At 39.1% G+C, this 12,541-nt stretch overlaps 2 protein-coding genes across 8 annotated transcripts in view; one reads left to right on the forward strand and one right to left on the reverse strand.

Annotated features, from left to right (window-relative positions):
- Positions 1 to 12,541, forward strand: part of gria4b (glutamate receptor, ionotropic, AMPA 4b) — a 343,099-nt gene that overhangs the window by 118,829 nt on the left and 211,729 nt on the right. The gene's annotated exons all lie outside the window — the stretch shown is intronic.
- Positions 1,760 to 7,231, reverse strand: LOC110945962 (uncharacterized). Its single transcript, XM_051937691.1, has 3 exons — positions 6,912 to 7,231; positions 6,349 to 6,471; positions 1,760 to 4,930 (listed from the first exon to the last, which is right to left on the reverse strand). Exon 3 carries the CDS (start codon positions 3,981 to 3,983, stop codon positions 3,060 to 3,062), a length of 924 nt encoding a protein of 307 aa, XP_051793651.1. The 5' UTR covers positions 3,984 to 4,930; positions 6,349 to 6,471; positions 6,912 to 7,231; the 3' UTR covers positions 1,760 to 3,059.

Consider the following 12,541-nt stretch of genomic DNA (forward strand, 5'->3'; position numbering starts at 1 on the left):
CACTAATGAATCATTAGGGTAGACTTATTTGGTGCTCACGTAGGCCCAACACGGTCTCACGGGGATTCGTGAAACTGTCACGTCAGTTTTTGTTTCGGTTTCGTGCGCACCAACACGATGTCGTCATGTTTTTCGTGCCGCTCACCACGAGCGAAACCCGCTGTGGTAATCACATCTGAAAGTGGTTTATACCGGCGGATTCATGACGATTTAAGCTGTCCATCGGCGTTTGCAGCCGCCGCCGCGGCTGTGGCTGTGGCTGGATGTCTGGCGGCGGCCGCAGACGCCGATGGACAGCTTAAATCGTCATGAATCCGCCGAATTTGCATAGGAATTTAAAGAATGTCCGGCGGCCGAAGCGGCGGCCGCAAACGCCGATGGACAGCTTAGATCGTCATGAATCCGCCGGTATAAACCACTTTCAGATGTGATTACCACAGCGGGTTTCGCTCGTGGTGAGCGGCACGAAAAACATGACGACATCGTGTTGGTGCGCACGAAAGTGAAACAAAAACTGACGTGACAGTTTCACGAATCCCCGTGAGACCGGGCTGGTAGGCCACACAATTAAAGTATGGTTCCCCTTAAATCAGCTGATTCAGACTACATTAAAGAGAAAGTTCAGCACTCTCCATAGGATGGTTCAGTCAGTGTTGATGATAAATGTGTCAACTGAAGCACTACATACCTTGGTGCTGGTATAACCAAGAAAATTCACTGTTCCTACACACAAAGCAGTGCAAATGTGCTTACATAACAGGATGCATGGTGAGCTTGAGATTCCCATGCTCATGTTGGTGTGTTCCTTAGCCTATAGCTACTAATTTCTTGGCCAAAACATAGTGTCAAGTGATAAAATACTCATCTAGTGCAGAACCAGAGGAAACTAGAAGTTCAACTGCAATAGTACTTCCATATATCCAATGATATCATTGGATATAAGAACTGATTTCGCAGCAGGAAACACTGAATAATTTATTGCTTCAATTGACCACATCTACCATTAACATTGACTGAACATGCACATGACAAGTAGTCAATTTTGCCTTCAAGTACAGTGATTTTCAAGACCAGATTTGTACACATCCAGATGTGCACTTCAAGGGTACAATTACTTATCCTCCTTGCAGTATGTGAGATGGACCTGCACATTTGGTTTGAATGGCATGTCATCTTCACTTACAATCATATGTAAAATAGTTTCAGAAATTGTACTTCATTATAAAAAATATGTCCTGTGATTTCTCTGGCTATGTAAACCAGTTTTGGTGCTAAATGAGACCATTGAATTCAAAAGCTAGGGACTGCTGTAAATAAAACTACGTAACACTTATAGAATTTCATTTCTGAGTTATTCAGTGCCTTCAACCTGACTCTCTATTGCCCTCTGAATATTTTCAACCACATTATATCCTTGTTTGTAGTCATGTGCAGAGGCAGAGTCTGATTTATTATCAACCTGAATTTGTGTAACCTGTCACTTTGTTGCAGTAATAAATGTTGTGTAATAGTGTCAATCTGAGAACTGATTATTGACTAAACATGCTGTCTTATTAAATGTTGTATTGCAGATGACACGATGTGCACTTCATTTCAAACCAAATAAAGTAGGTGCTATATACTGAATAGAGTATCCTATTAAACAAAAATGTCTACGAGAAATACTGTAAAGAGTTTTTGCGGTATTGGTCTGCAACACTATAATGACTATCCTGTCCTTAGACTTAATGAACAGTTCAAAAAGAGCGTACACATGATATAAGTTGAACTGTCGTTTATTAACAAATTGTGAACATGGCTTGGCTCATTTGTAATAAAAGCAGAACCCCCAGAGCCTTCACACAACTTATTTCTTTTTTTCTTGGCTACATTAGCAAACTTGTATTTGTTTTTATTACCAGCATATTTTGTAGGACATCCTGTACTTAAATTGGTAAAAAAATGCAAACAAATACACCACCTTATTCATAGAATATCTGAAGTGCAGTAAAAAACAAACAAACAAAAAAGCTGACCTGCAACACATGTCTGTGGTGGTTTCATAAATTAAAATTAATAAATTAAAATCACAAAAAAAGAACATTTTCAAATTGGGGGAAAAAAATCACAGCATTTAAACAACAGCTGCTAGCATTTATGCAGTAACTGTAAATTGCACAGCATATGAAGAAATATACAATATAGTGCTGGACAGGTATTTAAAAGGGAAACTGTCTCACAACATCTAACATTTAAACAATTTATAGGACAATTTCTTTGTTACTTCATGAATACAGGACACCTGAAGACAAGAATAATTGCACTTCGTGTGTCAACTGAGTAAAATTTTGTCATAAACACAGAAGGAATTAAATGTATCAGCCTAACATAAAGATTGTCATAACAGTTGACTAAATGTGCTGTAGCATTTAAGATTTAACTTGGCACAAAGTCAGAACATCCGACATTTGTAATATATTATTCCCTCACATAATATATGAATGCGGGACATTGGAAAACAAACTCTGCTAATAAAACTTTCATAGTAAATAAAATGATTGCTTTAGTATTTTTTGAGCATCATTTTCAACTGTTTGCTAGGAAGCAGTATGGCCACAATCATGGTTGAAAGGCCACATACTGTGTGTCCATCACCCACACATTGCTGTTGTCAGAGAGAAGCTCCGCTGAGAGCTCCCACATAACATAAGAAGATATTCACCAAATCAGAAGAACACGGAGACTGTAATTTTACTTGCAAGGGTAACACAGCACAGTGTAACAAGACACATTAGTACGAGCTACAAAGACTGCTCCCATACGAAGTTTATTTTATACACCAGCAGGAATGAAAACATAGCATAAGATAAGAAATAGCTTGAGTTACACAAGGGGGTGTGCTAAGCTGAAAGAGTGGAAATATACTGGGATGTGGAGACTAGGGAGAGAGAGAGAAGGAGAGATATGTGCAGATAGGAGTGAGTGAGTGGTATTCTATAAAAATAGTCATGTAAAATACTATGCACACACAGTTAATGCTCTAAGGCTCGATTATGATAAATGTATTTACAAATTCAACTCTAACAGCTGTCAAGAATTTCATTGAATTCAGCATGAAAGTCTGAACAATTATCATAGCACTCTGGTAGCTGTAGGAACATTCCACATGTTCGTCCAATTGGACGTCTTGTGAAATCAGACATGACTAGGAATTCAATAATGATACTGTCTGACACAATTAAATCGGACCTTGTACAGAATCTTAGAAATTTTCCCAGTTTTGCTTCATCCAGTTCCCTAACATACCGTCTGAGATGATGTTCGACCTCTTTTTGCTTGGCTGTCATATCTGCTGGCAACTTCAACAGCCTTGACACCTTCTTAGTTGTTGGTTTAAGGTCAGCATACATCTTTGTCAGCTTTTCATAACTGAGACTCATCTGTGGTTTTGCGATGTCCCTCCAACAATCAATTACAAAGTTAGGCTTTTGCACAAGTTCTTTGTGGGAAATTTCTTCCAGAATTGCTGGAAAGGTGTCTGCTGAGACTCTTCTTCTGCATTCGTAGTTGTTGAGGACCTCCAAAAGGTTATCAGGGTCAACAGAAGAGAAGTCTTGTAAAGCTTGCATGAGGGATCTCTCTCTCTCTTGGCAGCTTGTGAACTGAAGGAAGACTTCCGTCAGGTCACTGCACACAGCTCCAAACAACCTTTCCTCAATGAAAGGAGGTGCAAGCTTAATGGGAAGGTAGTGGCAATCATTGTATCCTCTCAAAAAAATTCTGCCAATGGCTTTCCAGGTGTCGGCCTTGAAATCATGTCTGATGAAGGGGACTTTCAATGTTGTCCCAAGTGTGCAGCGGCCATAGAACTCCTTCCAAAATGCACTAAAAACATCTCTGAGAAGCCCTGACCCACTACCAGCTTCCTCAGAATGATCTGGTAGTAATCGCCTAATTTCCAGTGGTCTGGTCAGAATCTGAGAGTCAGAAAATGCTTCAATCATGCCACTGAAGCAATTTGCATGGTGTATCGTAATAATTTTGGGTAAAGTTGGATGGTCAGGTGATTCAGGCTGATAAATTAGTGTGTCATCTTTAGCAAACTCAGCCTCAGCATCTGTGTGCGGGCCAAATGTAATTTCAGGGTCAGAATTATCATACGTGATGGCTCCTTCTAAAATATAGTGGATCTCTGAGAATGCTGGCTGATCTGTGATGACTGGGGGATTTGCAGCAGAAAGATCTGTGACATTATGGTGATAAAGGCTGCTTGTCTGGTCTTGATCTGAGAAACTGTGCGACAGACATAAGGACTGGCTTTCAGAAATCTCAATAACTTCATCCTGCTCCTCAAAGCTCAAATCATTGTCTGTGAGTTCTGTGCTACAGGCATTTTCAATTGATCGTGGTTTTGGCTGAGTGGCAATGTAGAATCTCAGCTTTGGTAGTTTTACTGTGTCATATATGGTGTCAATTGAGACATCTTCAGAAAAAGAGTTTTGTTGAAAGTCCCAGACATCAAATGTAAAGTCTGATTCATGGCCTTTACTTGAAACACCTTTTTTTTGGGAAAAAAAAGACTCTTCCCCTCTTTCAGGATCTCATTAAATCCAGCATTGATGTCCATAACAACCTTTCTGGTGCACCGTCCTTGTTTGGCTCTAACCTGTTTAGTTTCATTTTTTACTTTGTGTATCCAAGCTATCTCAATAGTGCATGTAGTTAACTTTCATCTGGAACGCAGTTCAGAGGTTTGTGGCTCCTCTTCACTTTCTTTGTTTTCCCTTCTTATCTTCATTTTCTCCCTCAGCCTTTCAAGAAGACCCAGTTTGCGTTTTGAGACTGGCTGTTGATTTTTGCAAAAATTGAAAAGTGCAATTCTGTCTCCATATGAGGGAATGTAGTTGGCCAAAGCTGAATCATCCATAAGCCGGATCACATCGATGTCAATCTAAAGAGCAAAGAAAAAAAACATGATAAGGGTAGACATTTAATGAGTTCTACTTTCACACATTCTAATGTGTTGCCATGTAATACAAAACTAAAATTGACAATGAGCTCAACAAGTAGACAGACAGGGAAAAACTGTTTAATGTTTTAGCTTTATGTTATTAATTTGAAAGTAAACTGACACAATGATTTTGTTGCTAAAGTGAAACTGCCATCACTTTCACTTTTATGCATGTAGAATCATCAGCCAAAAAAGCGGCAGCCATTTTTTTTTTAATGTTTCCCTATTATATTCATAAAGTAATATTTTCATTTGGCAATAATTCTTTCTATATCCACAATACATTATCCTCAGGCCATACTGGATGCTTGCATCTGCACTGCTGTGCCTTGCTTTCCTGCATTGTTGAAAAGACAGTATTTTACTTGCATGTAAGCCACCATCCAGCGGTTTAGAGCTGTCTGTCTTTTTCCCTTTGAACAAGGTGAAAACTCATATTGTTTTGTGGTTACAACTCTTTTTCCTCTTCAGTACTCTTCAACTGAAACACTAAGGGAAGCAGCAAATCAGCAATCTATCAGGCACAGGTACAAGCATCAGGCATGTCATTGGGAAATTACCAAATAAGTGAATCCTTGGAAGCGAGGGAGTGGAGCGACCGAGCTGGGGGGAGGGTTTGCAAGAAACTTTTGAAATTTAAAGGCTGAAATGGTGCATTCTGGTGAACTCTGACACCTAGAATTCTTTAAACATGAAGGCTTAAAAAAATGTCTGTAGGCACCCCCCAAAAACAGCACAAAGTCATGTTAGAGTGATGAAATCAAATATTTATACTGGATTCAAATTTGAATGAGCCACATGAAGTCATCACTATGTGTGCTTTCCGATCGACCATGGGAGTGAGCCTCTTCTGTTGAGGAACTTGTGGGGCAATGCCACTGGGTTGTTGCAAGTACACACTACTGATCCTGTATGTTTGGTCCTGTTGTCGCGTCTCTTCCCTCCGCCGGGTGAAAAAATTGCTGGGCATTTGGTGGTTAGAGCGCTTTTCGTACAATTTCCTGGCATGATTTTTCATTTTCATGAGGTCTATCAGCGCTTGGCATCCTCTGTCGCTGTATTTTGTCTCATCGTCGCACACCATGCACCTCGCTTTCCCAGCTACATCTAACTTTCGATAATGCTCTCCAATCGTTGTTTCCAACTCGTGCTTTTGCCAGCGCACTGTTGACAACTACGTGCGATCCAACCCTATACCCCTTACACCCCATATTTTTTTTTCTTATCGAATTTGGGCGATTCACGTTGGGTCTCAAAATTGATACCTCGATACGCGAATTTTCACGTATCTGCGACCAAATAACATGCCTGAAGCATGGTATGTCAATGACTAGCCTGTCTGCATCCCCACAACATACCTTTTGCTCCTCCATGAGTGTGAGAGCTTCCTCTGGGACCCCCCGATCTCGTAGGAAATCTGTCACAGTGACTGACATTTTGGCCAAGTCCAAGGAACCGGTGTTCTGGTGGATTGTAGTCCTCTAAAAGTGTGACACGTTACATAATTTAGTCTTCATTTTAACAATATTGTAGGGATGATTATTGGCTTTTGAATTAATAATCATCACTCATATAAATATAATGAAAAAGAGTAGGTGATACTGATAAACAGATGATAGAAAAAGCTGGAAGAAGTTGAAAATGAACAAGTGTTATTCCTTTCCAGCAACAGTATGCCTTAATGGTTTCTTGAAAGCACCAAATTACACACTGTTTTAGCATAAGCAGAAACTTGGCGACAGTTGAGAAGATATAAGCAGCAAGTCCACATTGCAAACATATTCAGCACAGTATTAAACTCCGACTTTAAACAAAAAGCAAAAGCTATGATGTCACGTGTTTCTACAGAAAGACAGTCTAGAATAATATTTTAAAAAATTAGCTTTGCAAACATAAACTGCAGCAACTTTCTATTACTTACTGTATGTTTGTTGTATAATATCAAAAATAACGTTGACATCACAGAGTCACAGAGCGTTGTGACTCAGCCACTGCTACCCCCAGCACATAGACGGCACCCTAAATGAATGAAACGGTTGCTTTACATTTCGTTTTGATCATTTAACAACGAAATTATAACAACAAAACAATACTGTTCTGAGGTAACATTTGGACGTAATCCATATTGATTTTGTCGATTGATTCCACTAACCCCTGAATTATTTGTAAACAGTCACGAGCAACACAGAAAGAGAATATCACCCTATTAGCTACACACGTGGACAAAATTGTTGGTACCCCTCAGTTAAAGAAGGAAAAACCCACAATTCTCACTGAAATCACTTGAAACTCACAAAAGTAACAATAAATAAAAATTTATTGAAAATTAAATAATCAAAATCAGCCATCACTTTTGAATTGTTGATTAACATAATTATTTTAAAAAACAAACTAATGAAATAGGGCTGGACAAAAATGATGGTACCCATAACTTAATATTTTGTTGCACAACCTTTTGAGGCAATCACTGCAATTAAACGATTTCTGTATTTGTCAATGAGCGTTCTGCAGCTGTCAACAGGTATTTTGGCCCACTCCTCATGAGCAAACAGCTCCAGTTGTCTCAGGTTTGATGGGTGTCTTCTCCAAATGGCATGTTTCAGCTCCTTCCACATATGTTCAGTGGGATTCAGATCTGGGCTCATAGAAGGCCACTTTAGAATAGTCCAACGCTTTTCTCTCAGCCATTCTTGGGTGTTTTTGGCTGTGTGTTTTGGATCGTTGTCCTGTTGGAAGACCCATGACCTGCGACTGAGACCAAGCTTTCTGACACTAGGCAGCACATTTTCTCCAGAATGCCTTGATAGTCTTCAGATTTCATCGTACCTTGCACACTTTCAAGACACCCTGTGCCAGATGCAGCAAAGCAGCCCCAAAACATTACTGAGCCTCCTCCATGTTTCACCGTAGGGACAGTGTTCTTTTCTTCGTATGCTTGGTTTTTGAGTCTATGAACATAGAGTTGATGTGCCTTACCAAAAAGCTTCAGTTTGGTCTCATCTGTCCAAAGGACATTCTCCCAGAAGCTTTGTGGCTTGTCAACATGCATTTTTGCAAATTCCAGTCTGGCTTTTTTATGAGTTTTTTTCAGCAGTGGTGTCCTCCTTGGTCGTCTCCCATGAAGTCCACTTTGGCTCAAACAACGACGAATGGTGCGATCTTACACTGATGTACCTTGGCCTTGGAGTTCACCTTTAATTTCTTTGGAGGTTGCTCTGGGCTCTTTGGATGCAATTCGAACGATCCGTCTCTTCAATTTGTCATCAATTTTCCTCTTGCGGCCACGTCCAGGGAGGTTGGCTACTGTCCCGTGGGTCTTGAACTTCTGAATAATTAGAGCCACTGTTGTCACAGGAACTTCAAGCTGTTTAGAGATGGTCTTATAGCCTTTACCTTTAAGATGTTTGTCTATAATTTTTTTTCGGATGTCCTGGGACAATTCTCTCCTTCGCTTTCTGTTGTCCATGTTCAGTGTGGTACACACCTTTTCACCAAACAGCAGGGTGACTACTTGTCTCCCTTTAAATAGGCAGACTGACTGATTATGAGTTTGGAAACACCTGTGATGTCAATTAAATGACACACCTGAGTTAATCATGTCACTCTGGTCAAATAGTTTTCAATCTTTTATAGAGGTACCATCATTTTTGTCCAGGCCTGTTTCATTAGTTTGTTTTTTTAAATAATTATGTTAATCAACAATTGAAAAGTAATGGCTGTTTTTGATTATTTAATTTTCAATAAATTTTTATTTATTGTTACTTTTGTGAGTTTCAAGTGATTTCAGTGAGAATTGTGGGTTTTTCCTTCTTTAACTGAGGGGTACCAACAATTTTGTCCACGTGTGTAGCTTCAGATGCTTTAATGTTGACTACTTGAATTATGTTAGGTTGAACAACAACATTAATGATACTTGAATTTGAAACACATAAAGTTGGCACGCAGTTGCATAACTTCAGAAACTTACTCTTTACGTTGCACGCCATGCTACAGCACGCAGTTCAGCTCTGTCCTTCTCCTCACTGGATTTATCGAAGAGAATTGGGACGGACCAAAAGAGACATCTTGCAGGGGACATCACTTTATTCTCAAAATTTAGACTTTATTCTCGACATCCTATTTCAACTTTATTCTTGACATTATATTTCGACTTTATTCTCGACATTTTGACTTTTTTCTTGAAATTCATGATGAAAAAAAATTCTACCCCCTCTCATTTTTTTCTCACGGGTGGCCCTAATGCTCTTCCGCAGATTTTCTTAAAAGAGAGAGAGAGAGAGAAACACTTTGGGTGCATAGTTAATTTACAAAGAGCTGCAGAAATTAAAATTTCACACCGTCTCCTACACTCAGCATCTCCACTATTCCTTCATTATTGAACTTCCATCCAGGAGAATGAAGAGTCCTTATAGAAGGTTCTGCAGAACATTGATGGTCAGAATGAAGCAAATCTAAAATTTATTTCAGCTTGGGTTATATTTTTGTCACTGTGGCTTGGCTATGATGATCTGTCAGGTTGTTAAAAAAAACATTAAATAAATAATGTAGCTGTTAAATATTACAAAAACTAAAACTGTGGAAGACAAAAAAAAACATTAAATACTCAGAATCAAAATATTTTTTGGATCACTGTACGGAAATTCACTGTGCATTTTAAGTATTGCTTGTAACTCATATAATTTTTATATTAATTATGCTATTTTTCAATATAAATAGTATAGTTTTTATTTAAACTATTTTTTTAAACAGTACTTTTAAAAAATATAATAATTAGTACAATTATAGTATAATTATTGCCAAAACCCTATACAGTACTATGAAGACATTTTAGCAGTGACAGTAAAGTGTAGCCAAGAATAATATTTATTTTTTAATCAACCAAACATACAGTATACTACAGCTGCAATGATAAATTAATTAATCCATTAGTTGGCAGCCACTAAATTATCTATTATTCATTCTAATTACCTTTTACTTATTCATTAATTATTCACTCAGATGGAATTATTATGATAATCAATAAATTACCCTAAATACATATGTCAATTTTTTTTAAAACTGAGTATTTTCTGGTCTCTTTCCTCCTTTATTACAGTAAACTGAATATCTTTGATAGATTAATCAAGAAAGTAATCAACAGATTAATGGAAATAATGGTTCGTCGCAGCCCTACAAAGTACAATAGGACTTAAATCCGATCGTAATCGCTCTTTGCCTTCACGTCTTGCACAGTTTTCAGGCTACTCGTCCTGTATAGTGCTTCAGCGTCCTGGAGAAGTTGCCACAGCTCCTCTGTGTCTGTATCAGTTTGTTCTGTCTCATGATATAATCCCAGAGTGACTGCTTGATGTTGAGATAAGGGCTCCGTGGGGGTCAGACCATCTGTTGCAGGACTCCTTGTTCTTCTTCTGGCTCATGATAGTTCTTTATGACTCAGGCTTTATGTGTGGGGATGTTGTCATGCTGCAGAATGAATTTGGGACCAATTAAAAGCCTCCCTGATGGTGCTGCATAATGAATAAGAGTCTAAATATCTAAATTCCTGAAACTGTTTGCATGGTGCTATATTTCATTCAATAAGCAGCATCATTTTATTCAGTGAAATTAGTGTCTGTGGAACAGACAAATTTCTTTATCCTTGTTAATCTTAATGGTCTCCCTGGGCTCTTTGACTGCGTTGTATCCCCACTTGTGCCAGATGCTTGTTTCTTGATCCAGTTTGTCACCGTCCTTGCTGTGATGCATGGATGCCAATCACATCAGCTACAGTCCACATCTGAAAGTGTCTGAGACCTATGCTTAAATTCACTTCTCATTTCTCTAATTTGTGCCACCTCGTCTGCTCTCTGATCCGTCCTCCTGCCTGTGATCCTAAAATTGATCTCGGCACGACGTCTTGAAGGATGTCTCAATTCCTAAAATGCATCTGGAGGAGAGAGGAGGCACAGTTGTGTCCTCAGTGTGACCTTTGCAAAAGTCTTTTTGGCACACATGGTGTATAAAAGAGTCATAACACCGCTGGAATAAATAGTGTTCCTTTATTAGGCTATTACAACCTTCTCTCCACAGAATTATGTTCCTATACACACTGCAGTTACATTTTGAAAGAAGTCTAATTTTCTTTGTAAAAACAGATATGTTGCAGGGACAGTTTCCAGTTTGAAAGACCCACAAAGTCTTTATAAGGAAGCAGGAGAGGAGTTAAGTCTACAAAAGGACACATATCCAAGAGAGCAGGGTTCATGTCCCACACAGTAACAATTCTGTGTGGGACATGAACCCTTTGGAACATTAATCACAATGGATAATTTACCATGAAAAACTAGCAGATCTGCCTTACTGCACGAACCTGGGTGTTACATTTGGTGGTATGTGTAAGTAGAATTGTGTTTCTCTTCTCTTTTTCCCTGTTCCTAGGTTACACCAGGTGGGAGTGGCTAGGTGCACCTGTGGCTCCTTACCATCAGTTGGGATGGTTAAATGAGGAGTAAAGTCTGATCATCAGTGCCAGTGGGCCAGATCAGCTGCCAGAGTGTGGAGCTGGTGTTGTTTCCTCGCGTTCTGTTTAAGGCCAAGGTTCTATTTGTTGAAGGGCTGCATGTTGGGTGCCCAATGTTGGATTTGTGAAGCCTGCTTTGTGTTGAGCTCTTGTTTTTCTTTGTGTTCGATCAGATGTAATGCAATGCATCCTGCAGATACTCAATTTGATTGGGATCTGAGAAATTTGAAAGTCTTGGGCTCTCTGTTGTGTTCCTCGAGTCTCTCGAGTAATTTTTCAGTTAGGATAATACCATCTGGGAGTGTGGTCGCCATTAGGGGAGGTGTGCTTGGTCTACAACGATATTTTGGTAGGTAGTACCTGTTAAAATAACATCGAAATGAGTGCCAGGTTACCCAACAGAACCCTCTGTGTCGCTTCCTTGCTTGTAAACCCGGTGGGGGATAGACGAGGAGAACAGTGGAAATAAAAGCAAAACCTACTCTTTATTGCAGTTCCAGTAGTTCAAATGTCATACAGTCTTTGATAGAAGGCATTAGGACATGACTCAGTTCTAAATAATAAAATTAATGATGGCCAAATTTCACTTAGATGCTTGGATGAACGGAAGCCTTATTCTTAATAAGTCAAAATGTCTGCTACTATAAAGGAGGCCTTTTTTTTGCTGATTATCTCTCTGTTTCATCCCACTCTTTACAAGCAATACGTTTCCCAACACCATCTAATTTTCACAATCAGTTTTCCCCTGCAAGAGAGAAGAAAAGAACTTAATTGGAAACCCGGCAGATTTGATTGGTTGTTATCCATCATCTTCCAGAACTTTCCCTCTCTCGGTCTCTATATCGCTGCCTCTCTTTCCCCCCTGGTTAGCTCATGTTTTATGGATGCTAAGTGGTAAAGATTTACGAGAAGTTTAGTTCACTCATCCCTTGGTGCCTGCACTTAAAATATTCACACTTTGGAGCGTTTTGTGCCTCTTGGCAAGCCCTCCGAGGATCTTCACTACATTATTAACTCTAATATTTGTTGTTTATTTGATATTTTTTGACATA

The sequence above is a fragment of the Acanthochromis polyacanthus genome, chromosome 17 (genome assembly GCF_021347895.1).
Source record: "Acanthochromis polyacanthus isolate Apoly-LR-REF ecotype Palm Island chromosome 17, KAUST_Apoly_ChrSc, whole genome shotgun sequence".
In the NCBI taxonomy this organism is placed as follows: domain Eukaryota; kingdom Metazoa; phylum Chordata; class Actinopteri; family Pomacentridae; genus Acanthochromis; species Acanthochromis polyacanthus.